The 27901-nt window shown below is 33.8% G+C and overlaps 7 protein-coding genes across 8 annotated transcripts; 4 read left to right on the top strand and 3 right to left on the bottom strand.

The window, feature by feature from the left end:
- Nucleotides 1-392: 392 nt before the first annotated feature.
- Nucleotides 393-5695, top strand: LOC146537247 (protein CDV3 homolog). Of its 2 annotated transcripts, XM_085187702.1 has the most exons (6): nucleotides 393-722; nucleotides 1269-1289; nucleotides 2856-3020; nucleotides 3408-3530; nucleotides 4123-4312; nucleotides 4928-5695. In XM_085187702.1, exons 1-5 carry the CDS (start codon nucleotides 549-551, stop codon nucleotides 4306-4308), a joined length of 669 nt encoding a protein of 222 aa, XP_085043828.1. In that variant the 5' UTR covers nucleotides 393-548; the 3' UTR covers nucleotides 4309-4312; nucleotides 4928-5695. The 2 variants fall into 2 exon arrangements, with proteins under 2 accessions (XP_085043828.1, XP_085043829.1); XM_085187703.1 differs by lacking the exon at nucleotides 1269-1289 and having other exon boundaries at nucleotides 394-722.
- Nucleotides 5696-6049: 354 nt separating this feature from the next.
- LOC146537246 (chorion class B protein Ld34-like) lies at nucleotides 6050-7588 on the bottom strand. The gene is made up of 2 exons (XM_085187704.1): nucleotides 7433-7588; nucleotides 6050-7179 (listed from the first exon to the last, which is right to left on the bottom strand). The coding sequence occupies exons 1-2, from the start codon at nucleotides 7481-7483 to the stop codon at nucleotides 6583-6585; spliced, it is 648 nt and encodes a 215-aa protein (XP_085043830.1). The 5' UTR covers nucleotides 7484-7588; the 3' UTR covers nucleotides 6050-6582.
- A 178-nt stretch (nucleotides 7589-7766) lies between these two features.
- On the top strand, nucleotides 7767-8638 carry LOC146537245 (chorion class A protein Ld5-like). The gene is made up of 2 exons (XM_085187707.1): nucleotides 7767-7924; nucleotides 8174-8638. The coding sequence occupies exons 1-2, from the start codon at nucleotides 7862-7864 to the stop codon at nucleotides 8558-8560; spliced, it is 450 nt and encodes a 149-aa protein (XP_085043833.1). The 5' UTR covers nucleotides 7767-7861; the 3' UTR covers nucleotides 8561-8638.
- A 2758-nt stretch (nucleotides 8639-11396) lies between these two features.
- On the top strand, nucleotides 11397-15866 carry LOC146537244 (uridine and thymidine phosphorylase-like). Its single transcript, XM_085187700.1, has 8 exons — nucleotides 11397-11554; nucleotides 11708-11822; nucleotides 12436-12559; nucleotides 13316-13468; nucleotides 13675-13860; nucleotides 14295-14433; nucleotides 14760-14953; nucleotides 15678-15866. Exons 2-8 carry the CDS (start codon nucleotides 11716-11718, stop codon nucleotides 15765-15767), a joined length of 993 nt encoding a protein of 330 aa, XP_085043826.1. The 5' UTR covers nucleotides 11397-11554; nucleotides 11708-11715; the 3' UTR covers nucleotides 15768-15866.
- A 1125-nt stretch (nucleotides 15867-16991) lies between these two features.
- Nucleotides 16992-18075, bottom strand: LOC146537243 (chorion class A protein Ld5-like). The gene is made up of 2 exons (XM_085187706.1): nucleotides 17917-18075; nucleotides 16992-17502 (listed from the first exon to the last, which is right to left on the bottom strand). The coding sequence occupies exons 1-2, from the start codon at nucleotides 17977-17979 to the stop codon at nucleotides 17107-17109; spliced, it is 459 nt and encodes a 152-aa protein (XP_085043832.1). The 5' UTR covers nucleotides 17980-18075; the 3' UTR covers nucleotides 16992-17106.
- Nucleotides 18076-18264: 189 nt separating this feature from the next.
- LOC146537242 (chorion class CB protein M5H4-like) lies at nucleotides 18265-19505 on the top strand. The gene is made up of 2 exons (XM_085187705.1): nucleotides 18265-18422; nucleotides 18656-19505. The coding sequence occupies exons 1-2, from the start codon at nucleotides 18372-18374 to the stop codon at nucleotides 19238-19240; spliced, it is 636 nt and encodes a 211-aa protein (XP_085043831.1). The 5' UTR covers nucleotides 18265-18371; the 3' UTR covers nucleotides 19241-19505.
- Nucleotides 19506-24024: 4519 nt separating this feature from the next.
- On the bottom strand, nucleotides 24025-25668 carry LOC146537241 (uncharacterized). Its single transcript, XM_085188246.1, has 3 exons — nucleotides 25508-25668; nucleotides 24757-25125; nucleotides 24025-24615 (listed from the first exon to the last, which is right to left on the bottom strand). The coding sequence occupies exons 1-3, from the start codon at nucleotides 25553-25555 to the stop codon at nucleotides 24079-24081; spliced, it is 954 nt and encodes a 317-aa protein (XP_085044372.1). The 5' UTR covers nucleotides 25556-25668; the 3' UTR covers nucleotides 24025-24078.
- Nucleotides 25669-27901: the final 2233 nt, after the last annotated feature.

Genomic DNA, 27901 nt, shown 5'->3' with positions numbered 1-27901 from the left:
CGTTAAAGATCTCAAAAATCTCAAATTAAAGTCTGCAATCCTTTTTCAAAAACTCGAAGAGACGTCTTAAATTTTTAAGGTCTATTATTATATTAGTAACATTAATATTAAAAATTATGTAAATATGCAGAATGTAGTACAATTATTTTTTTAATTATTATTTTTAAAAAGTTGTTATTTATTATAATCTGTAAAGTATATCTCTAAAATATAATCTCTAAGTATCTAAAATATATCTCTAAAGTTATAGTCTTAGTTTATAACACATCCAAGTATTCATATATCACATATCCAAGTTAAATAAAATCATATTAATTTTTAATCTTGGGTTCTTAAAATTGTTATATAGAAGAATTTATAGTAAAATTATACTTCTTAAAAATGGCAACACTAAACATTGATACAAAAAAAAGAAACAGTCGGCCACGCTTGCCACAAAAATCATTCCGGGGGTTCATATCATATTCCCCCATTCATTATTCCAATATTGCTGTAAATTATTCACAACAACGACAATTAATTATTAAATTGAATCTTCAAAATCTAAAATGGCCGATCTAGATGATTTCTTCGCAAAGAAAGACCGTAAAAAGTCAAAAGTCAAAAAGTTCGCGACGGCTGATGAACTAGCAAAAAAACTGGAAGATACCAAGCAAAGATCTGACGTGAGGCCTAAGAAGGAGCGACCAGCGCAAGAAGGTGAAGAGACTGCTCGGGCTGGGGTATGTTAATGATTATAACTATAATAATTACATATATTTAATACGTAAAAAGTAGGTAACAAAAAGCAATGTAGGTTGCGTTACAATGTCACTGAAACTGTCGCGTGGAATGAAGATATTGTTTTCCGACTCCTTTGTTACTTAATTCATTTGACCTGGATAAGGCTCCGCCCTATCAATGTTCAACAATTACTTGTCTCTATAAAGTACTTGAAAATTATAAAAATGTTAAGGTTAAGTAATTACAAATTCGATTATAATTTATCGGTGACATGTTAGCAATATTTTATTTATGTGATTAATTTATAGGACCATAATTTTAGAATGCTTTGGTGAATCATTTTGTTTTGATATAATTTTATTATGTTAATTTATTTAATAATTCTAAGTTTTGTTGTAAGGATGAATAATGATATAGTGAAGTAAACTATACACAAAGTCACAATAAGTTACTTAATTAGTGTAATTTTATTTATGTTTTTTTTTTTTTCTGAAGTGAGAAAATAACAATTTTGCATTAAATTTATTATTTTAAAAATATTTCAGAGTCCAAGCAGCAATCAACTTGTAAGTTAAATACTTAAGATGTTAATTCATGATCATGTTACATTTGCTTTTTTTGACCTTTAAAATTCAATTATCCTTTTGACAGTCATGACTTGCACAATTAACTCAAGAATTGTTTTTTCTTAGTTTATTTTTTCAGCTTTTTACACTATAATACATATCATAAGGTATGGAGAGGGGATCTATTGATTTTTTGAGATATTCTGTACCTTCCCCATGCACCCTGTCTTGTCTCCTGACCAGGATGAGGAAATGATAATAATTCATTTTGAGGGGGTGTGGGTTTCAAACCCACAACTGCTGTGTTACACTCAAACACCCCACTGGGCCGTCTCTATCCCAAGTTAGTTTTTTTAGGTTTAGTAACCTAACAATATAACAATAACCTAATAATAAAATTCTTTCTTATTATTATAAAAATATATAAATATTATTATAAAATAATAATTTTATTATTTGGTTAAATAACTTAATACATAAATAACTACTAGATAAAGTCCTGAGTGTCCCCTTCTTACATTTTGAGTGTTTTTAACATTTGCCTTACAAGTGTGTCCTGAGTATAGCTTTCATTCATTCACAATTTGTTCTTTAATAATATGTATAGTTGAAGAAATTAATAAGGTAAATATTTATAATCTCTGAACATTATGAATAAGCCAATATAAGATTTATTTTATTTTGTAATTGAGAGTCAAACTATAATAACAACTGTTATTGTGTGGATAGGTCCTGTCCAGTATGACTTATAAATGGCAATGTTTATAGGCATTTATTTTTTAAATCTATACAAAATCAGTCAAATACTAACCTAACCTAAAAAGCTATTTTGTGATTTTGCTACATTTTGGTTGAAGTAATGTTACCTAACTAAGTTAGGTTAGGTAGCAGACCCAAGCAGATTGGTGCTGGGCACTGTTTCAAGGTTAATAAATAATAAATCTAGCTATTTTTATTAAATTATTCAATGGTAGCAGCAATATTCATAATGACTAGACACTGTAATGAGTAACTGATTTCAAATTTGAAGTAAACAATTGACTTGATTTAACTTACTATTATTCATAATGTCCGAGCATTATAAACAATACTTACATTAATCACTTGGTCCATAACATGTGTTCTTTTTATATTTGTTACATAACACAACAATACTTTTTTCATGGTTTTAAGAATGATATAGCTTGTGTGACCACTGCTCATTCCTAAGCATATTAAGCCTTTGTCTCAAGCATACAAACTGCATGTCAATACCTTAATTTGTAAACCAGCTGATATCATCTGCATGAATTGTTCAAGAGATACTGAAGAAGTTATGTTAGTATTTTGCAGACTACTTATTAAAAAAAAAAGATTTTAGAAAAAATAATAAGAAAAATTCAATTAAATATAACTTCTACTAATTAATTTTTATATTCTCTGTTCTAAGTTCAGCTGGAGTTAGCTGGTTTGCATATTAAAGTATTGATATATAAAATTGTTATTACATTTAATCATAATGGTACTTTTTATACTATTTATCACTGTATATTATCTAAACTTATCTATACAACTATTCATTTCTAGGAAGAGGAAGAGTGGAAAGATTATGAAGAACCAGTGAAAGATTACACAGGCCTCAAGATACAAGTGCTTCAAGGAAGTGCCGGTGTTCCCGAATCTGGCAGGGATACAGCGACCGAGGATAGTGCACCAGAGAACATTAAGAATAAGGGGCCTTGGAATAAGCCTGTGAGATTTAGTTTTTGTATTGCTTTTTTTTAAAAAGAGTTTTTCACTCTTTTTTTGGGTACTTTATTGTCTGTGTATCTGTGTCTGTTAAGGCTATTTTTAGGGTTTTATATGTCAAAAGGAAAAAAATGGAACCCTTGAAAACCATAAAAAGCAAAGTGATAAAAGTTCCATTTTTGTAAGTGTACAACTTACCTTCCTGTTGACCTACACTTTTGAAATTGGTACAGCCATAGCAAGGTACATTTTTACTTAGTACGTTTTATGGGGGATCGAACCCACAATCAGTCAATTTTACAGTCACACTGTGCCCCTGCACCACTACTCGGTTCATAAATAAATAAATAATTATCAAAATAAATAATTATTTATTTTGTTCATCCCCAGGCGGAACCAGAGCAACCAACGCCGGCACCCCCTCCCCCGCGTGAGGAGAGACCGCAACCAGCCGCCTACGTCCCGCCGCAGTCCAGGAACAAGGCGGCCGAACCTGTAAGACGGCATCAAGCTGTGAGTATAGTTGATTTGTGTATAACTAGCGACCTGCTCGCGGCTACGACCTCTTGAACTTCCCTGTTATTTATTTACTAATCTGAATTACTTCCATGTTCTAATAACATTATCACTTTAAATTTAGCAATTTTGTGGAACTTAATAGTTTAAATTGATAATACTTTTTTATTTATAAAACGATTGAAATAGAACAAATAAAAAATGTTTAGTTGCCTAAAACTATGTTAGGCTGTTTATACAGTATGATACGACAGATTTATTAATTACCTATTAATAAAGTCTTATCTAAATCCAAACACTTTACTGAGATGTACACATAAGTGATGTGTCCGATGTCCGTAACCGCGGATCTTGACGCTAAACATCCGTATTCATATTCATAAATGTTGTATCGCTAATTCCCCTCTAACAGAAGAATGCCCCCAATATCCACAATGACGACCACTTCCTGGTGCTGTTAACCGTATCCTCGGATTTAATTTGACAACAATTTGGCATATCACTAATCAACCCTAGCGAAACTTACAGTGGTGACAATCATTTATATAAAATTTAGCTCAATCCTTCATTTTTTTATATCCACCAACAGAAGAACGCCCCCGACATCCACAACGACGACTACTTCCCTGTGCTGGGCGCGGGCGGCAAGCGCGCCGGCGGGTGGAGCACGGCGGGTGGGCCGGGCGGTGGTGGCGCGGGGGGTGCGCAGCGCTCCGACACCCGCCAGCCCTTGGCGCTGGGGAACAGGTTCACGTCGCTGCAGGACGATAGCTAGCCAGGTGAGGTGTGGGGCGAAGGGGGAGATAAGGGTGGGACAAAGTGGGAGGGGTAGGAGAGACTGGGGAGTAAGGGGGGAAGTAAGGAATAGAGGATGATGAGGAAAGGTGAAGGTAGGGTAAGGTAAATAAAAGGCTATAGGATTATTAAGACTGTTTGTAGTGGTAACAGTAAATTATGCAAAATAGGTAAGTATAGCTTTGATAATACTCTGTTCTGTTTTAGTAATGAAAGAATATGATGATAGTCTTCCACTCCTGAATGGTATGGTAATAAAAAAATACCCTAAAGATGCGCCGGATCACAATGCTGTAAAATAAATATACTTTAAAGAGCAACTTAAATAATACTAAAACTTTAACTAAAACTTAAATATATTTTAAATAGAACTTTTTTAAAAGAGTGCCTATCATCAAATTTTTTTATAGTAATCTTGACGTATTTTAATATCAATCCCTTTCAGCCATATTTCGAAATCAGAGAACCCCGCCTTTATTAGTGGTAATATATTGATAATAGTACAAAATATTTTTTTTCCTTTTTAACGCTGTGTCAACCACCTTCACTAAAAATCCAATATAAAAAAATGTATTTTAAAATATTTAATTGTATTATAGGTACCATATAGTTTCGCAAGGAGAAGCAGTAAAGTGAAGTGTCAATAAGGACTTGTAAGCAAAGCCTGGCGTATAAATATAACTATGTCACGCAAAAGAACAATATATTATAATACCCACCTGCATTGATCGACAGTTGCTATAAAAATATATTTGATTTTATGTATTATCTGCGCAATTTAACCTTTTTGTATTTATAATCTGTGTCGTATGTTTTTATTGTGAGAGCCTCTGTAAGGTGTAAAAAAATTGTGATTTTTTTTTTGTCTCACTACATAAACTTGATAAAATTCTATTTGTTGTATAACATAAGTATAATAATCTTAACTAATTGTCTACTTTCAATTTTTCTTCTTTCAAAAGTAAAATGTATGTGATCTCAGCCCTAAAAAATATTCGGCCAATGCGTTTTTAAATATTGTAAGTAGACAATAAATTTGCATTTTTATATATAAATAGCAACACCGACGCAACTGTCATGGCGGATGGACGGAGTGTGCATATATTTGTTATTTTCCATGTTTTTTTTATATTGAATGAAGTTACATTTTATCAAAATAGCAGTGAAATGTGTGAGAGTAAAGCGATTTTGGTGAATCTTTTATGACTATAGTGCTAACAATGCGTGGAGCGATGGTGGGAATAAAAAAATTGCAAATACAACACTCGGTCACTTGTACATTGTTTTTGTATCAAAGTATAATTAATGGAAGTATCAAATCATTCAAAACATATTGTACCATAGTAATAAATTATGTATTTAAACCGGTTATGTGTTTTTTTTCCTGTAATATTTAACTTTTTATAATTATTTTGTTGGTTTAATTCTCACTTAACTCTCCCATTGTTGAGAAATGAAAATAATTAAAGGTTGTGTAAAACGTAACGTAAAAGTAAGACGTGCCGCGTCTACACCACAACTATTATAAAGAAAATTGCACTGAAAAAATTCAAAAATAATTTGTAGACTAACATATGTATACAAATGGCCAGAGTCTCCCCAGAAAATAACTATAATATTTATCTTATAGATACGATGTGAAACTCAGTTACCACTCATTTGTTATTAATAGAGCCACCCTCCATTAAATAGAATGGAGTAGGAATAAATTAATAGAAATATCAAAATCATATGCAGACCTTTATTTCCATGCAAAATATTTTATATTGCCAGTTCAATGCACAAAATCGATTTAATCCATAAAACAATGGAGGTATACGATAATATAACATTCATTGTAAAAATATAGATATAACTTTTATATAAAATTATATAAATAAATTAAACAGTGAAGAACGTGAAGAATGGAAAGTGAAGGGTGAGACTAACGCGACGGTTGTGGGTTCGATCTCACTCGAGGAAGTGAAATATTTATTTACGTACATTTCCATTTCTTCGCTCTGGTGTCGAGGCAAAGCGCGGTGTTGAGTTCTGCCACTCAACACGCAATGCGTTCAGAATTCGGCAGAAAGTGGGGAACGGAGTGTCTTAATACGAGGTTTCCTCTGCCTATCCTGCTAAGTGCTGCGGAGACAGCGTGAAGCTGATAAAAAAAATAAAACAGTATCCAAAAATCTATAGTGAAAAATGTAACGATTTGTATGTGCGTGGTTGTGGTCGATTCTGCAATAAGCTGTTTCACAAATATAAGTATTCAATAAGCTAATAATCCACATCCGCATGCACCACGTCCAAGATTGGCGCTTCCATAATAGTCGTAAGCTGATCCAGCTAGACCACCCCATCCGAGGGCTCCAGCACTATATCCTAAGCATCCTGCCCCAAGTCCTAAAGCTCCTACTCCAATTGCTAGAGCCCCTGCCCCATATCCAGCACCAGCAGCTGATATATCTTCAGATAATATACCCACTTCCCCATTACCACAGCCATAAGCTACACCACCCGAACCTGCAGTTGGCAAGATACCCTCTAACGCCACTGTTCCCAAGAATGGTAATGCTCCAGAAACAGCCAAGGGACCTTCAATAGCATTTTCGGATATGACTGATAGTCCATTAGGAGCGATGGGAGAGGAGCTGGACGTAGGTAGTCCGCCTCCGTTAGACGCTCCTAAGGCTGCAGCGTTAGCAGCTCCAAGGCCATACCATTCAGCCTGAGAAGACGCCCAACCGGCACCGCAAGGAGAGGGAGGTGCGAGGGCGGCTCCAGCATACAGCCCGCCGCCACACGGTGCAGCAGAGATCGGGGCAGCTAAACTGTTATATGCACCGATGCATTGTGCTTTTAAAGACTGAAAAATAAAAAAAGTAATTTAAATGTTTATTTAATTTATTATATTAATATTTAATTAATTAAGTATATTACTTTTGTGATTTTTTCTTTATTCAATACTTTTTGTCTATTTTAGAAACACTGAACCCAAAGAACAAGTTCGTTAAAACAGATGAGAAAAGTTCAAAAATTAAAACTAAAAATCATTACTATTATAAGAAAAATATGTTACTAAAATATATAATATCGGTATTTTTTGCTATTTAACTTACTTGAATTAACAGCGCTTGGAAACAAATGAAGAGAAGAGCTTTCACTGCCATGTTGTACGTAAGTAGGTATATCGACTGTTGTCTAGTTGAGATTGAACTTGCGAATGTTTTCTAAGAAACACTCATTAGTATTTATTAAAGAAAATTACATAATTGTTATCATAGCTTTTAGTGACGAAATAGACCACCTCATAAACAAATACCTATTTCCAATAAATATATACGTGATATATTTCACTTAGTTTTTATTATCAATATGTAAGTCTATAGTGCAAAATACATATAATTCGATTTCCTTCATACACAGAGATAGAAAACGTTTGCAACTTGCAAAATATTGATAAAATAAAAGTCATAAGTAATATAAATTCATAGTTCAACAGTTGTGTGTCATTCGGTCAGGAAAGTGTGAACTGAACATTAAAAAAAATGGCATTCAAAACAACTAATTTGTCTTTCTTTTTATTTAGTGCGTACTTGTGTTTAATTCAGGTAAAGATATAGATTTTTCTAGGTTTATTTTTCTCATATATTTTTGGCAGGGGAAACAGAAAATTTAGGGCCAAGATACTCTCTTCGCATTCCACTTAAATTCGAGACAAAGCGATGCAAGTGGCAGTGACGCCGGTTTCTCTTGCTCAATAATACCCTCGCTCGAATGGAAATCAACCCTCTACCATCGCGATTACATTAATTCGTTAAACGATGGCCTCGTTTGTTAATAATTAAAATATTTTTCAGAATGTGTTTGGTCAATGTCTACGTGACATCCCTGCTTCTTTCAGCTATGGACTTACAAATCCTAACCCATGCCTAGGTTCCGGTCTGGGATTATCTGGCCTCGGCGCTCAGCTGGCATCTCCTGGGCTGAGTGGTCTGGCAGCTTATGGCACAGGCCTTGGTGGTCTACTGGCTTCTGATTCAGCATATGACATTTCTTCTGGTGCTTATGGGGGATCTGGAGTTGGAAATTTAAATGTGTTTGGAGAACTCCCAGTCGGTGGATCAACGTTAGTATCCGGACAAGTTCCAATTCTTGGTGCCATAAGTTTCGGTGGACCGCTACCTGCTGCGGGTTCGGTGACAATTTCTGGTGGTTGCAGTTGTGGCTGCAACTATGGCTACTGAATTAAATTAATAATAGATTACGAATAAAGAAATTATTTCCGATTTTTAGCCCATTTTTAAATAAATAATATGCGCATATTTCTGTTATTTTTTTATTTGATCGGTTTATTTGTGGTGCAGCGACACAGCGTGTCATTGTAAACGCGTTGTAGGTTCAACTCCCACTCGATGAAATTAAATATTTAATATTTTCATTTTCTTCGCTGTGGCGTGGAGGTAAAGCATGCAATAGTGTTTTTAAATATAGAGTATAAAATTGAGTTTCGACACTGAACACGCAACGCCTCCAGAATTCGGCGAAATATGGGGAACGGAGTGTCTTAACACTAGGTTCCATTTGCATATCCTGCTATATGTGGAATACGGCTTGAAGGACAGAAATAATAATAATAATAAACGTAAGTTTCTTATGTTTTGCAAGTTGCAAACTTTCTATAGTATAGATATAACTATTGTATATATAATTTTGCTTAGTAACATATATTATTACTTAAAATGGCACGAAATAAACATCACGTATCAAAATATGTATGTAAGTGGTGTTGGTGCATTTTTATAGATAAATGATAAGGATATACAATAATTATGTAATTTTAATGAATAAAAGCTAGAGAAGCCGCTCTGGCGCGGGGCCACGTGCGGTCCTAATCGCGAGGGTTGCGGGTTCAATCCCACTCGGATGGAATTAAATATTTAATATATCAATTTTCTCATTCTGATAACGAGGCAATAGCTAGTTTTAAAAGTAGGCTCCCAGGTTTTCTCTGCCTACTCTGTTATGCGCTAGGCTATATGCGTGAAGCTGAAAAATAAATGAGAATAAACTCATCCATGGTTCCTGGAATAACAATTCGACAACATTCGACATACAAAATGGCATTCTTAGTTTACCTTATTTGTGTTTAAGTTTTGCTAATAAGTAAGTAAGTTAAGAAAACAATAAGTAAGTCAATTAAAAGTTTTATAGATATAATTGTGGATAGATTCTCGCACTGCCCAAAAGTTATCAGATCTCATGTTGAGCTACGTTTCTAATTGTACACGCCCTAACTCTCTCTTCTCTCGTTCTCTTCTTCACAAATTCTACCTTAGATGAAATGAGGTAGTCGGAGAGACAGTCTTATCTTGGTAACATATTACATGAAAATTGTGTTTGTAGGATGCAAAAGTTATATATATTTTGCCCTTAATTTTTTGTATGTTTATATGATATGTTTGTTATTTAAAATCCAACGTATAACCACCCCCGTTCTCAGCGGCTTATTTAGATGAAAATATAGCGAATATTGATCAGTCATATTGTGGGATATCATCGCCAACGAATTATTGTTTAAATTATAGAGATTTAAATAAAGAAAAAGAAGACGGTAGTCAGACAGAGACACGACACAACGTATACGTGTCGATAAGAATGATTCATCCTCGTTGACAAACAAGACGAGAGCAAGGGTCAGCAATCGAAGATAATAGAAAAGCAAACTTATGCGTTATAGGTTAAGAGCGGTAATAAAATAATGGGGGTTGGACTGTTGTACGTAAAAAATGTCAGAAAACGAGAAACCGTTTTATAGGTAAAATGGGAAGCGTATAGGTAGAATTGGAAGAAAAATTTAGAGCTGCCGAACGTAAAATACTATTATTTATAACAAACGTTCATAAAGACACGTCGGAAAATGATATAATTACGTCTATATACGTAAAGTAAAACGTAAACGTAAAGTAAAACAAAAGAAGATGTCAGCTTAGAAAAAATCTTAATCAACGACCTCAAAGCATGCTGCCATTATACCTAGATGAAAATCTATGGCCTCATAGAATTATTTTTAGAAAATTTGTGCATTTTAAGCCGAAGAAACCTACTGAAACACCGGTTGCGGTTGAGACTGCGGAGTAGCACCAATAGCATCCTGATGAGTGCAACGAGTTGAAGCAACTTAAACACTAACTTAGATATTAAGATTAACAAAATGAGTCATGTTACTTGTAATATCTATATGAAATAAATAAATAAAAAATATGTATTTTCTTGCATTCATTTTAAAAATATTCGTATTCTCTACTCTGTCTCTATAAGCTTCATCAGTCATTTTAGCAAAGCTGAGTTTTGATAATGTCCACATACACAGCACTTGGCTTTCATATAGATCTCCGATTCTAATACTACATTATTCAATACTGAACTTGGCTAGGTTCTACTTTCAGTCCCCACTCTTCATCGTATTCTGGAGGCTTTGCCTCGACACCAGAGCTCAGAAATAAGAATATTAAATATTTAATTCGTCCGAGTGGGAATCGAACCCACACCCTGCCACGCTTTCAATCACACGATTGTGCTGCTGAACCATTAGTGGTCTTAAATTTGATAATTATTGTGATTTTATATTATTATGACTACAATTTTTAATTAACATGATAGTGTTAACTATCATATGTTTCTTGCAAGTAACCTAAGGTTATCAGAATCATCACTAATAATAAAGTAATCTTTATGCATTTCCTATGACATTAGAAATATAGAGACGTTATTGTTATTATAAAGTGACCGTGAAAGATTCGCAGCTCACATATACTGCTAGGTAGGTATAAATATATTGTACTAACATCTAAGTGTTATGTAGGTATATGGGATGCAATCTCAGTAATTCTTCTTCTTCTTCATCACTTCAAATATAGAACATAAGTCCACCTGACTACGTTCCACATCTGTGAAAACTTAAAAAAATTCAGCATGTAAAAGAAATTGTATAATTATTCATCGATTACATCGTAGATGAGTGTACAACACTTCTCTAAGTAAAATGTAATGTAATCGATTATATTTCCTTGTTAGGAAGTTATTTCTGTCGATGATATATTATGATTAATGTCAATTGATAGCAAATCCTCGCTCCACTCCACTCCACTTATATGAAGCGAGGAGGAGAAAACTTGGCAGTGGTAAGGAGAACGCTGGAGTTGTGGCAACTATTGATTTTTGTAATTTATCATCCTGAGGTAACTTTATTATAACTTGAGGTGACTTTATTACATCGGAGGCATATATCGGAAATTGAATAGAGAATGATTTTTGAAATCTTGAATTTAATCTTTTTAAATATAAATACTAAATATACCCCCTTTAATTGTATAATTTGTATTTCTTTCCAGCTTGCAAAATGAAATGCGACTGTGATTATATCCTGCCCTCAATCAAGGAATGGGAACCTCATTATCAGAACTGTGCAACTATTTGGAATAAAAACCATAATACGAAGCCTTTAAAGTAAGTGTCCAATCATCAATTAGTTAATACATATTATTTACAGCCTTATATTTTCTTTTTTACAATATTCTATATTGTAACGAAGGTGGATGGCGAGAGTTCTTCTGTGGGGCGGAAGTAAAACAAGCATTATACTAATTAAAAAAAATAAATAATTTACGTTTATATTCCAAGATTTACAAATCGATGAACTCCATTTTAACATGTTCCATTACTTGATATTAAATTAATATATTTTAAAATAATAACAGCATGGCGCTAATACAAAATGTAGATAATAAGTACCGTTTTGTTCACCCTGCATTCTACATAGAGCATGTATGGCAGGCTCTTTCTGCCCATTTCTTCAGATATATTGAAGGTAACTTAACAGCTTTGCTGACTGTTGAAGGTGACCAGAGCAAGGAAATGAAAATAAATAATTTCGACGAATAAAAATAAACAAAAACGACGAATCGACCCCACAACCGTTATTATTACAGAAAGTCACCATCACCACGCCACGAGCCTAATTAAAATAATCTAAAAAAAAAATACAGTCGAATTGATAACCTCCTTTTCTTACAGAAGTCGGTTAAAAATTATATAATAGTAATATTTTATTTTGATTTAGAAACAAAGACGGGACATTGCGTTTGCAAAATGAACATCTGGCTAAGTTGGATAATGACATCTTGTATCATTTGGGATTGGATACTAAAAACTACGATCTACCCAAACTGTTTGGAGACGTAAAGGTGAAGTTTTATATTGTTGCCTACCCTGCTAGGGGACTTGGAGTCTTGGAGTCATAACTCTGTTTTCTGAACTTCGTTTAAGTATTCAAGGCACTGTATGCAAATAATGTTCGAAAATCAGAGCGGGAAAATGGAAAATAATTAATTTCCCTGAAATTCCATTCACTGACTTCTAAAATCACTGAATTTAAAGTGAGACGCTGTTAGAGTCGATAAGTAAGAAATAACAGTATTTATTGCCATAACTACCTTAACGATGATCTTTTAACTAAAGATCGTTTACCGCAACCTAACTGGTTGATAACGTCCCGTAAATTCTAAGGCGAGCCAAAAAACGTAATTTTTTTAATCGTCACTTTTTTTATTAAAATATCTTCAAATAATTAGGTTTTAAAAGTATCGGATTTAAGTATACTTTTTATCAAGTACTATATTTAAAATATCGAGCTCCTCAAAAATCTATGGATATCTTAATTAGAATTACCAATTAATTTTAATAAGGGTAGCGTAAGGGCCCAAGCGTGTGACAGTAAGCACGACGGGTTGTGGATTCGATGCCCACTCGAGGAAGTGAAATACTTTCTGTCTACCCTGCTGTGTGCAGGATACAACGTAAAGTTAAAAATATATCTTAATATGTGAAGTAAATAAGCAACATTCTGCATAAGAAATCTAGTATATAATTACATATTCTAATCCTTGCCTTTAATATTGCTGGTTTTAATTTTAAAATCTTTATATTTTTCTTTGTTTCAGTTTGTATGTATGGGAGGAACTAAGTATAGGATGAGAGAATTTGCTGATCATATTGCAAAAAATGTGTTGAAAAAATCTGTGGATTTAGTTAATTTGACGAAACACTCCCATCGTTACGCCATGTTTAAAGTTGGACCTGTGCTTTCAGTAAATGTAAGCATACTCGTATACCTTTATACAATATTACTACGACCTCCACGCGGCTATGCCCGCTTAAACTTATTGTTATACTATGACCAAATTTTGACCCCCCTGATTGAATTTTTTGAAAAAATTGAAGCTGATTTATTTATTTTATTTATTTATGTAGGTACAGTTTCATATTAAAAACATAGAACTTAATGAAAGTTGTGTTTCAGCACGGGATTGGAATACCATCAATGATTGTTTTACTGCAAGAGATAATAAAATTGCTTAGTTATGCTAAAGCAAAAGATCCAATCATATTCAGAATAGGCACCAGCGGAGGCTTGAAGATACCGCCAGGGTCGGTCGTCATATCGTCTTGGGCCATGAACGGCTCTTTAGAAAAGTCTTATGATATTGTAAGTAATTATATCGTTATATTGCGTTTATGGTAGTAATGACCTGACTAATTAAATAACCTTAATTATAACATGTTAAGTTTAAAATTTTTTAATGAAACGTAAAAGCCCACTCTTTCCCGTTTTGTAGGAATTTTAGTCATTCTTCTCTTCAGTTTGTAAACGTCCTTTAATTCATCAGTTTTTATTATAATTAGAGATTTTATCTAGATGTCGCTGTCTCATAATATAAATGCAATACTGCATATAAACTAAACTGCATATTTATACCGTCATCCAATTTTATCTTATCTATATGCAGAAATATAAAACCTAATTAAAATGTCACAATATAAGTATGTATTAAAAATCGATCTATAACTTATTTAAATGAAAATGAATGAATATTTTGTTTTTTTAATATTTTGAATTTACTTTGAAATTAACATTTTTAGCCAATAATGGGAAAAATGCATGGATTTGATACTACTTTTGACACGCGGTTAAACCAGGAGTTGTGTCACCTTGCAAAAGAAGAGAAAGATTTCTTGACTACGATTGGTGGCACTATGGCCGCAGATGATTTTTATAGAGGTAGTTTTGTAATATATTAATTTTTTTTATTATTTTATGAAGTGCAAGGAAAACATAAATAGTAACAAAAATAGCTTCACGATTTTCCCCCTTTGACCGGGTATGTTGAGTTACCCTACTGTTAAGACATTTCATTTCTCACTTTCCACCGATTTCTCAACTCCTCTGAAACTCAACACATGGTCAGAAAGTGGGGAACGGAGAGTCTTACCACTGCATTCCCTCTGCGAGCGACATAGCGTAAAGTTATTTTGTCCTTCTAGCTATTATAAATAAATGACACGTTTCACATATTTGCATATATACATAGTTTTTTTTCTTTTTAGGTCAGGCTCGCTTAGATGGTCCTTTTTGTCATTACAATGAGAACGACAAATTAAACTTCGTTCGTAAATTACAATCTTTGGGTGTCAAAAACATTGAAATGGAGGCAACTGCATTCGCCGCTATGACTTTAGAGGCCGGGTTGAGATCAGCTGCTCTATGCGTGACGTTTGTCGATCGTTTCGTTGATGATCAGGTAATGTTTTAATAATAATACTAACGTTTATGTAATAGTAATGTTATATACACCAATCCAATGTTAGAAAGCTTTGAGTCATTATATTTTGGTAAAAAGACATAACGCGTAGAAACTCAACGCCGCGTTATGTCTTTTAAAATTTTCCAAGAATTACTTCGATAATGGAAAAGGGAGAAGGAATGGAAAGGGGAAAAGGGAAAGTGTCCCCACTTTCGAGCCCTCGAAGGCTAGTGCTTACCCTGTAATATAAGTAAAACTAAAAAATACAGTTTTTTAATATTTGTTAACTAATGTTTGAATGACGTGTTACTAGAGTTTTAGGATTCCGTTCCGCAAAAGTAAAAAACAGAACCCTTTTAAGATCACTTTGTTGTCCGTCTGACCGTCAGTCATGACATTGACATTTATTTTGAAATCGCGTGAAGATAATAAGCCGAAATTTATGAGAAACATTTTAATTAAAGGTCCCTTGAAGCACAGAAAAAATCAACTCTATAAGTCGACTCAATCAAGAGATACGTACATCATTTTCGTTGCATTTATTATGAAATTTACCGCGTAATTAATCTAATTTACTTAAAACTTAAAAGTATAAGCTATATTTCCTATTGATCTAAAATTGTGCAATTGATACGAAACCGAGGAAGCGAGCCCGACTCGCACTTGACCTGATTTTTTAAATTTAGTACATCTACATTTTGTATATTAATTCATTTTTAAGGTAACACCAAGCATGGATCAATTATTGGAATGGCAGAAGCGACCGATGTTCTTAATTGCAAGATATATTTCAGCTTATCTGAAAAAATAATAAGATTAGAAGAAGATTACAAGAAGAAGATTAATGAATTGAACATATTTTTTATAATACCAAAACTAATACTAATATATTCAATTATTTAAATTATAATGGTGTTTGTTTTATATACCAAATCCTGTTTTTTCTTTATAATGTACGTGTACTATGTAGACATGTTTACGGGAGCGCGAGTGGGCTTTTGAAAATAACTAAGAAAGTTAAATTTAAATTTACTTTAATTAAAATAAGAACAAAGTTTTATGTTCTTATATCTAACTTAAAATTAACTTAACTAGTGAATCGACCGAGCAGAAGTGCATGCTCTAATCGACTAAAGAATAAAAATATAGAATAATTAATACTAAAACACTACGTTTGTTTCCCATGGCATGAGGGGATTCGCGTTACATACGCCGAACGCTGATTAGGCGTTTACCGGTACCGTTCTCATGCCATTGGGCAACATAACTATGTTGTATTTTAATTTACGATACATAAACAACAACATTTTTTTCGTATGAGAGATATTTTTATTTTTATTTCACAGTTTGAAATAAACACTCAATACAAACAAACTGTGCACTTGATCTCAGCTTACTAATATTTTCAATGTAAATTTAATCTATTTTTTTTTAAATATTGCATGTATAATTGAGGCTAGTCATGGCGCAGGACCACTAAGTGTGCTGCAAAATTTCCACGGTTCGGTTCGGTTCGATCTCCACTCGTGGAAAGGGAATATTTATTTAAATTTATATATTCATTTCTTCATTAATATGCGTTCCTCACATAAATGAGAAAATTAAATATTTAATATTCACACAATGCGGCGTTGAGTTTTGTCACTCAACACGCAATGTCTCCGGAATTCGGCTGGAAAATGGGGAACGGAGTGTCTTAACACTAGGTTTCCTCTGCCCACCCTGTTGTATAGTGTAATTATACATATATTATATGTAGAAATATAAACAAATGAGATGAGATGATTGATTGATGATTGACAATATATAGCCTGAAAAAAATGAAAGTTGCGGAATATATCTTAAAATATATATTTCGTACTGTACTGTAATTTTTATAGGTAAATTGTACATTTAGCTAAAAAAATGTGAGTAAATGTTGTCACTACTGCTCTCAGTCTTGAATACTTCCGTTTTTATGTGTAAATTGTAATATAAAGACATACTTTGTGGGTACATTCTTCTATAATTAAATGTGAATAATTGAAGAGAAAAATGACAAACAGGTTATATATATTAGAAAATTGAAGTCGCATATCATTTATTTAACAATTCCCAAAAAAAAAATCAATTAGTAATAATTATTATTTGTAGTCTACTTTTCGTACAATTTAGTAGCCATAGTTGCACCCACAATTGCAACTTCCAGATATTGTCACAGAACCTGCAGCAGGTAGTGGACCTCCGAACTGTACAGAACCGAGAATCGGAACTTGTCCAGAGACCAGCGTGGATCCACCGACAGGGAGCTCTCCAAAAACATTTAAATTTCCTACCCCAGATCCTCCATAAGCACCGGAAGAAATATCATATGCTGAATCAGAAGCTAGCAGACTCGCACCAAGGTTGGCCCCTGAAGTTGCCAGACCACCCAGGCCATATAATCCAGCAGATGCCAGACCAGCGCCAAAAACAGGTGATGCCAGACCAGCACCTAGGCATGGGCTAGGATTTGACAGTCCACAACCTAAAGCTGGGATTTCTCGTAAACATTGGCCAAAAACATTCTGAAAATATGAGAAATAATTTAAAAAGGTGGCATCGTATAGCAGTATGACGAATGAATGTAAAGGCGGCATTTGTTTTTGCGCGGTCGGGCAAGTCAAAACGCGGCGGTGGGTTTCGTCACTCAATAATAAAAAAACATTAAAATAATTTTAAAAGGAGGCAATCGGTTCACAGCTCGATAATGTAAATGGGATACTTTTGAGTTTGATCACCACTGAAGAGAATTTTTGCTAAAGAAAAGAAGTGCGACACCGAGTTCCGCCATTCATTATGCTGTTTCGAATTCAAGTGGATTATAGGGAACAGAGTGTCTCGTCTCTACATTTTCACTATCTACCATTCCAATTAATAATTCATTAATGCAAAAATTTATGTAAAAATAAATTAAGAAATTTTTATACTAAAATAATTACCTGAATTGAACATAGATGCACACCTAATAAAAGAAATGACAAAGTAGTTATTTTTAATGTCATTTTGGGGAATGTGAGTACAGTTCACACTTTGCTGACCGAATGACACACAACTGTTGAACTATGAATTTATATTACTTATGACTTTTATTTTATCAATATTTTGCAAGTTGCAAACGTTTTCTATCTCTGTGTATGAAGGAAATCGAATTATATGTATTTTGCACTATAAACATACATATTGATAATAAAAAGTAATTGAAATATATCACGTATATTATTATTAGATTATTAGAAATAGATATTTGTTTATGAGGTGGTCTATTTCGTCATTAAAACCTATGATAATAATTATGTAATTTTCTTCTATATAAACTAATGGGTGTTTCTTAGAAAACATTCGCAAGTTCAATCTCAACTAGACAACAGTCGATATAGTCCTACTTACGTACAACATGGCGGTGAAAGCTATTCTCTTCATATGTGCTCAAGCGCTGCTACTTCAAGTAAGTTAAAGCAATAAAAAGTTAAATAATGTTTTAGTATAATATTTTTTTATTTAAGCGATTATTACGAGTTTTAATTCTTTCATTTTTACAATTTAAACTCAATGTTCGATTCTTCTATGATAAAATAAATTTCCATGCAATTTTGTTCCATTGGACAAAATGTCTACTTTAGAGATAATAAAATTGCGCCTCCCTCTTTTTTTAAATGATAATTGGTATTTACTTTTCAGAGTATAAAAGCACAATGCATTGGTGCATATAACAGTTTAACTGCCCCGATCTCTGCTGCACCGTGTGGCAGCGGGCTGTATGGAGGACCCGCTCTCGCACCTCTCTCTCCTTGCGGTGCTGGTTGGGCGTCTTCTCAGGCTGAATGGTATGGCCTTGGAGCTGCCAACGCCGCTGCCTTAGCAGCATCTAACGGAGGTGGACTACCTACGTCCAGCTCCTCGCCCATAGCTCCTAATGGTCTATCAGTAATATCCGAAAATGCTATTCAAGGTGCCTTGGCTGTTTCTGGAGCATTACCATTCTTAGGAACAGTGGCGTTAGAAGGTATCTTGCCAACTGCAGGTTCGGGTGGTGTAGCGTATGGTTGTGGTAATGGGGAAGTGGGTATATTATCTGAAGATATATCAGGGGCTAGCGCTGGGGCGATAGGTATCAGTGAGGGGGCTTTAGGATATGGGGCTGGCTTTTTAGGATATGGTGCTGATGCCCTTGGATATGGAGCTGCTCTGGCTGGACCTTACGGCTATGGAGGCGCCAATCTTGGAGGAATAGGTGCATGCGGATGTGGAGCTCGTTTATATTGAGCCATAGCCTTTATTGGTTGTGGAACGTGATATATAATAATATTAATGTCAAAGTCTTGTAATTAAATTTTTTCACTTCAAAAATAGCATCACCAGAACCAGACCACTCACAACCAGAGAAAAACGTGGGAACCACAGGCAATTAATATGTATATTTTACTAAAAAACAGTGCAGTTGCAGTTTATTTTATAAACATTATATTTCTAACAATCTTGATGTAATATTTAATTTGAAATAGAAAATAAATTGTTTTAGCAAACAAACTTTTGTTTACTTCATTTTACTTCCATTAGAAAAAATTAAAATACATAGAAATTTCTAATTAATTACAAAAAATCGCTGAACATGCTTTGGGAGGAAATAGATAAGTAACTTCCCATTAACTTAATGAGATCCCCTACCCATTACCCACTAAATAAATTAACTGAAATTACCCGAAATTAATTCAAAATCTATTATAATTTGATATCCATGACTGAATTCGAAACCGATAGGTATAGTAGCATCATACTCTAGTCGCACACAGCAGGGTAGGCAGAGGGAACCTAGTGAGAAGACACTCCTTTCCCAATTTTCACCCGAATTCTGGAGGCATTGCGTGACGAGTGGCAGAACTCAATGCCGCACTTCGCTTCATCACCAGAGCAAAGAAATTAAAATGGTAAATATTTCATTTCCTCGAGTGGGAATCGAACTTACAACTTCATGTCATATTATGAGAGATTACATTGACCCTAAATATTGGATCCAAATATGTCTGCAATTTTTTAAGCAAATTGTACGGCAAAGCTGTTCAAGCTAATATATGCTTATTATTAAAAACTTTTGTAATAGCAAGTAGGTATATAGTTTTGTTTATAAAGTAAATATTGAAAATTGTAGGTGGTGTCAAACTCCTAGTTACAATTTTCCTGAAAATTACATCAGGTTCAGGTTATGAAATAAACACGCGTGCATATGAAGCTAATAAAAGCGTATTAAAATAAAAACAAAGCTTTACAGAATCGGGTCATCCCTTATTTATAGCTTAAAGGGCGTAATAGGCACTTCACTGTAAATTATTAGTTTAGAAAAACAAACACACGCATTTGCCCATGCCCCCTATCAACAATGGGCAGAATACATCAAGACATTTTTAATGGGCCCAAACTCTATCTCTCCTGAGTGACAATGGAACCCACCTCCCTTGCAATTACAGTCACAAGTTAGCGCCATTTTTTCATCAGCCTATCGCCGTCCACTGCTGAACGTAGGCTTCTCGCATCTATCCGGTGCCAGCCGCCTTCTTTTAATTGTCTGTCCATCGTGCTGCAGGGCGTTCTACACTAGCGCTATTGCGGGTGGCTAATTATAAATAAATATAATTATGAATAAATAAAAAGTAGTATTTACGTCGTTACTTTAATATATATATTTACGATTTCTTTCGTAATTTAAAATGACAAAAATAAAAAAAAAAATTGAGTGCAAAAATAATATTTATTTTGAGAAATATCACACAACATTTATGTAGATCTGTATCTAAAAACTGTTATTGAAGCAGAGTATTCCAGCCACACGCGCGACTTTTACCAATATTAGCTCCATTATAACCGTAAGAAGCTCCAGCCAATCCAATATCATAACTGAAAGCACTAGCACCATATCCTAAATTTCTTTCTCCAAAGCTTACACTCTCGCTATCATATCCAAGAACTCCACCGTCAGAATCAGTTATGTGTTCAGATAAAATAGCAACGTTTCCATTTCCACAGCCATAACCGATACTACCAGCACCTCCAGTAGGCAAGACACCTTCTAAAGCCACTGCGCCCAAGAATGGTACTGCACCAATTACAGTTAATGCACCTTGTATAGCATTTTCTGATGATATCGTCACACCGTTAGGGGCGAGGGGTGATGAGCTCGTCGTTAACAGATCACCTCCGTTAGAAGCTGCTAAAGTGGCAACATTAAAAAGTCCATTGTCATACCATACACCTATTTGTGAATCCTCTTTGTGAGGAGCTGGAGATAAATTAGCAGAGTTAAATGGTCTAGTCCATGGACAAGACAAAGGTGCAGTAGCTGGATTATATGATCCGATAAATTGGCATGTTGCGTACTACAAAATCAAGAAAAATATGATTGTTAATACAAATATAGTTTTTAAATTTATTGATATATTCTTATTCTAGTTGGATTAAAATTTAATAGCATTACAAGGAAATATACAAATAATACATGAGGTATTATTTCAAAATTTTTAAATTTAAAGAAAAACAGTAAATATTCTTTTATTGTAATAATTAATTTGTTGTGGGTTTGTGGGTGTTGGGTGTTTTACTTACAATAACGTACATGTGCAAATAATAGTTGAGAAAAACTAAAAAGTAACGCTATAGCCATCATGTTGTAGGAAGTTCAGTAAAATTAAAAAAATGAATGTTTTCTAAAGAATAGTCATGAGTTTTTATACTGGCGAATTATTTAATAGTTATCTATACTAAGTATGAAGAAAAGGTGAAATTGCACAAAAAATATATTACGCATTTACATTATTTAATGCGGACTATTATACCTTTCATATTTATGTTACTATGCAAATATTGATGATTGTATATTTAGTAATATAGATAAATAACGTTTGCAACTTGCAAAACATAGATAAAACAATTATTTTTCTTTATAAGCCGGTCTTTGTGTATTTTGGAACATCGTATAAGTGGTATTTGTTCAGTTCAGTTATAGTACGATTTATTAATAATTATTATGTTAACTTCTAATTTCTTCTTTTATTGTGCGAGTATTTTTAGTTCATGAAAAAGGAGTAACGTTGATCTGAAATTCGTCTTTTTGGCCCACTTGTATCATTTCAAATGGTCTTCTTTTCCCCGGCAAGGGTTTCATCGCTTCAAATTCTACTGATGGTGGAACAGGACTACGAAATATTACACTGTTTGACGAATTACCTGTTATAAATTCTACATTGCTTGCCGGGTAAGTCCTTGCATTTAATTGTGTCTCATTATCCGACAGCTGCGGGTGTGGATGTAACGCGTACTAAGTACTAAGAATTTTTAATGATTATTTTTCTTAATGTAAATCAATGTAATGAACAAAGAGAAGAATATGTGATTTTTCATAAACGTTTTCTTATGACGTTACCACGTAAAATTATGATCCATAAACCGATTTCACAGATTATGAGTTTACTAGTTTATGTACTTGAAGTGCTGATATTTTTTTTTCGAAAATATACACTATATCCGTATGAGGCAGGGTAGGCAGAAAGAACCTAGTATCAAGATGATCGAACCCACGATCATCGCATGTTAGTCGGACGGTAACCGTCGCCAGTATTATTTTATTAAATTTCAATTATAAACTATTTTATATAAAAATTAAGATTATCAATAACCTTTTACTCTCACAATGTATTGGTAAATATAAATTTCATCCTATATCTTATAAAACAAAGTCGCTTTTCGTGTCTGTCTGAACTTTCTAACTCTTCTTCTTCTAAACCACCCAACGGATTTTTATGCGGTTTTCACCATTAGATCGAGTATTTCTCAGGGAAGGTTTATATATAGTTTATTATTTGTACATTCTTATGTAAATTAACATAAATACGATAAATGTGTATAAAGTCCTACCCGTTGAGACACTTTCGCGCATGCGCTGCTTTAATGGTAAGTACTACATGAAAGTAATGTACTGGAGTATTATTCCTCTTAAAAAGATCTACAAAAAAGTCCGCGACAGCATATTTTTATCTTTTAAGGATAACGTGTAGTGATCATATTTCTGTCTTAAAATAGTAATTTCAATATATTTTTTATTGTGAGGGATATTTTTCCATAATGGTATTAATCCTTATCCTGTAAAATACTTTATTAATTTTCTACGTTAAACGAAGATAAAATTTGCTTTTTACACTATTTCGAAATTGCGAATAGTTTTAGAGAAAAACGCATTTAATTGTTGACGCCGTTGACTCATCAGCTGTGCCGACTCAAGTTTTACTTATCCCTTACTCTCAGCATATAAATAAGTATATTAGTTACGTTGGCCATTTAATGTAGATCAAAACTGTCTTTTACTGTTTTTTCATTTTAATAAGTACTTTAGAAGTTGTTACAATATCAAAACATCCTTGCTGCGAAACGCAACCCCGCGACGTTTTGCTTATACAAGCGCGTCATGAGCAGTCATCGGTGGTTCAGTGGTAGACTGCTCGCCTGCCACGCGGGCACCCCGGGTTCGATTCCCGGCCAATGCATTCTATTTAATTTTCCTCACAGGCAGCTACGTAGTGCTTGCTTTTCATCAGGGACAGAATACCCTCTTCAGCATTAACCACAAGCTCGAAAAAAAAACCCGCCCGCTATAGAGGCATAGAAACGAAGATCTAGATGCGTTTGCACGTATTGGATAATTTTAGTTGAATGTATTATTTCAGCGCGATATATTTGGTTTCATATTTTTTATTGTAGTTATTAGGCTTTTGTTTATAATTTCTTCCGTTTAAAAATAGTCATTTAACTATCTAAAAATAGTCATTTAAATATATTTTAATAAGTACTTGAAAAGATTAGTAGCACAGATTTAAAATTACGGTACCTACTAAAAAATTCTTGCTGTGTAAAACAATTGGAAAATCCTTATTGAAACTACGAAAATGCGGGTTGCATTAGAGTTTAATTAATTTTCACACTATCTTAAGTGCTTTGCAAACATACATTATATGAATAATCCAGTAGTAAAAGCGGGCGAAGCCGCAAGGGGGTCGCTAGTTGAATATAATTCAGTGTATTATGTAATCTTTATTATGCATAGTAAATATAAAATATAATTAGTATCTCCAACCCATCTGGTTGAAAGGTTCAGCAGCGCCGAATTCTTCTGCCAACATAGCAACATCGCCATTACCGCAGCCATACGAAATTGATCCAGATCCAGCAGTTGGTAATGCACCTTCAAGAGCCACAGTTCCTAAGAACGGAATAGCTCCAGCAACAGCCAGAGCTCCTCCGTAGGTATTGTCTGACAAGAGATTAACACCGCTTGGAGGAATAAGAGAAGCGCTAGTTACTGGGAGGGCACCGCCATTGGAAGCTGCAGCGGCAGCAGGCCCATACGCTTCCCGTGCGAAGGGACTAGCCCAAGCGTTGGGAGCTGCCAAAGCAGCGTTAGCAGGGAAGGTGCCAGCAGGGAGTGCTGCAGGGGCTAGGAAAGGATTTGGAGCAGAAAATGGGGCGGGGAAAGGGGCGGCGAACGGGGCAGAGAGAGGGGCGGGGAACGGAGCTGCGAATGGAGAGGGGGCTGCAAATGGGGCAGTTGGGGCAAAAGGAGCAGCAGCAGGCAATGCTGGTAACGGTGCTGCTGGATTCTGTAACGATAATTAAATCCATTAATATCCAAATAAATTACTATATTACTTTACATTTATATAAAAAACAATATCAAAAATAAGTATTACTTGATTTTTAAAATAATTATTAATATATTATATACACATATTATATTATACCATTGTAAGTGCAGGGGCATTAAAAGGGAAACTGAATGGATTTGCCAATCTCGCACCACCCATGTCTTCAGTTAACATGGCAACATCTCCATTGCCACATCCATAAGAAATTGCACCTGAACCAGCCGTAGGGAGAGTTCCTTCTAAAGCCACAGTACCAAGGAATGGTAGGGCTCCAGCAACAGCGAGAGATCCTTCATAAGCGTTTTCCGACACAATGGAAACACCGCTAGGAGGATATAACGAAGCGCTTGATACTGGTAAAGCGCCACCATTAGATGCACCCGATACGTAGGCACAAGAGTTCCATGGTTCAGTGTTCCATGGAGCCGCTCCGAGTCTAGAGATGAAACTTTGTCCAGCGATAGACTGAAACATAACATAACGTTTAATATATGTTTTGCAATATAATTCTTTAACATATAATATAAATATAGCAAATCTAAAAGAATTTTAATAAGGACTACTTCCAAAATAATTATTCCATATATTCAAAATTTAATAAGTAATTGATTATACGACTTCTCTTTTTTCTTATTTTTACATGATCTACATAGATTGACAGAGAGAATTGTAAATAATAGAATACTAGAACTACATGTTTGTTACATAGCGTGGAGAAACAAGCACTAAGAGAAAACTTTTTGAAACTCCTATAGGAATAGAAAAAAAAGAAATTTGACGTTTTACGTTTTAAAATCATGAAGGAAGTTGCAAGCGATAAAGATAAAATAATATGTAATTTCCTAACCTGAAGCGCCAGTGCCTGAACGCAAATCAAAACAAACTTGGCGACCATGTTGGCTGTTCGAAAATAAAATCGAGAATATCTAAACTAGTAGCAAATTGACTTTTATATTGTACTACACTGATAAATGCATACATGTTCTCAGAATTAGTAAATATGTTACAATTAATAAAACGTGAGGTTAATATAGTATTTCAATTGAAATTTACAAACGTTAATTATGAAATTAAGTCGGTTATGAAATTAGCTACTAGTTATCAATACAAATACTAGTTTGGTAATGCAAATATTATGATTTTTTTGTACGTATATAATTCTTTTTTTCTTAAAGCCTTACACGTAGTTTTCACTACGGTCTCTAGGAGCGTTCTGTAAAATATATGGCGTACATGATACATGTAGAGCACTTTCGCAGTCCGTCGTATCATCGACGTTTGTGTTTAACTTACTTTTTTAAAGGATGCCAATAAGGTTGCATGTCAAATAGAAAAATCAAAACTGACGGTAATTTTTAGACATTTTAAAAGATGTTTCAGCGCGTACCTACCGACGTTTTCTGTTTATTGTGTTATATATTTAAAAACAATATTTTTTCATTTTTTTATGAAAGTAATGTATATTTAAATAAATATGACACATTTGTTGATTCGCACCAAAGGGCCTTTTTTTCTATTTAATAAGATCTTTGATTTTTACGATCTTTTAAATAAAATTATTTACCTACACGTAAATCCCTGGCACTGGCATCGGTATAGTAAATCCATGTAAGGCAAAGCAATTTATTTTTCTTAAAATCTTTTTGGTATTTGAAAATATATTTATAAAATACATTTTGCTCTCCTATTTTCTAAGCTGACTAAAATATTAACAAATTAAAGCTAAGCTGGAATAAACAACTTATTAATTTAACAAGAAAAAAGTAAAATACAAAAAAAAGACGTTGAAAAATTTCATAATTCGGATATAATGGCCCAAAACAGATAATTACTTATCTGTTGGCACGTTAAATTGGCACGTTGCTTAAAAATTGTGAAACGTTTAAAAAACAAAAATGTTTAAAATATCAAATTAAACAATTACTCAGCAAGCTATGTTATTTTTTTTATTTAAAGCCATACTAGAAACTAAGGCTGCAGTCCGTTTTCTCTCTTTTAAAACCAGGATGGCATACTTCTTCTTCTTCGTGTCATATGATTGGATGTTCGAATTGTGGTTTGCCAATGTTTAGCCACACTGATTGCATTGTCCGTTGCCATAGTCAGATCGACAAATGAGCAAGACTGGAAAGCAAGTGCGCCATTGTTTGTGGGTTGTCGCAGTAGGATGGTATACTTAAAACGAGTGAGTGCAAGAATGGAGTTTACAATACGCCATTTGAAAGGGGTTCAAAGGATTCTGTGGACTAAAAAGCATGGGGCTGTACCCCATGATTTCCTAAAAAAAATTATCTACAATTAAAAAAGATATGGCACTTAATATCGCAAAAACTCGTAATCGACATTATAAAGGGCATAAAAATTAATAGGGCGCTTTCAGTTGACCTAGAATTATGAAATTTGGCAGCTAACATCTACAGGTAGTACTAGTTCGGTAAAAAAAACTGAAAAAACTTAAACTTATACATTTGTGGTAAAATTCTAATAAATAATTGTTTGAAAAGGGGGGCAAAATTTGGAATTAAACCCGCTAGTTCAAGTGAGGTTCAGATGAAAGAGCTCTGGCTAGGCTAAGCCTAATAATAATACCTATTCTCAAAGTAGGTTTTCTAACAACAAAAAACAAAAAAAATAAATATAACAAAGTACCTATTACAATTATTTCAAAGTAAAGACTATTGAAAAACAGTGAAAATATTGATTTAAACGTATCAATCAAACTATTTTTTCATGTATTTTTTTTTTCATGTCGTAAATTCCATTACAAACTATCAACTAAGAATATATTCGTAACAGATAGAAGGAGGAAAATTATTTTAATTATTATCACTAGTTTAGTCACTCGTTCGGCTTCGCTTTTTCGCGTTTGTTGATCGCGTTGATTATACGGATTTTTGTTAAATATATACTTATGAAATTATTTTCAATTTAGAATTACCCCCAATTCTAATAAGCCTTGAAACTCCTATTCAATGAAATATTTTTAAGAGTCTAAATTTCAATATTTATAAAAATCGATACTGATTTAAAGATTTTTCAATACAAACTTTCCACTTCTATTTCAACCCTTTAGTGTTATACTTTTTTATAATCACTTCTTAGTGGGTATTCACATTATGAAAATAAAGAACTCTCTAAATTTCGTTTCTACCATCAGCGGTTACGGCTGTACGTGCGTCTATACCTCAGTCGGTGGTAACTGCTCCTTTTAAATATGTAGATAAAGTAAAGAAACAAAAAA

This window comes from Heliconius melpomene, chromosome 7, assembly GCF_056956725.1.
Source record: "Heliconius melpomene rosina isolate 202511_hmr_F chromosome 7, ASM5695672v1, whole genome shotgun sequence".
Classification (NCBI taxonomy): Eukaryota; Metazoa; Arthropoda; class Insecta; order Lepidoptera; family Nymphalidae; genus Heliconius; species Heliconius melpomene.
This window is presented reverse-complemented; position numbering and strand designations above follow the sequence as displayed.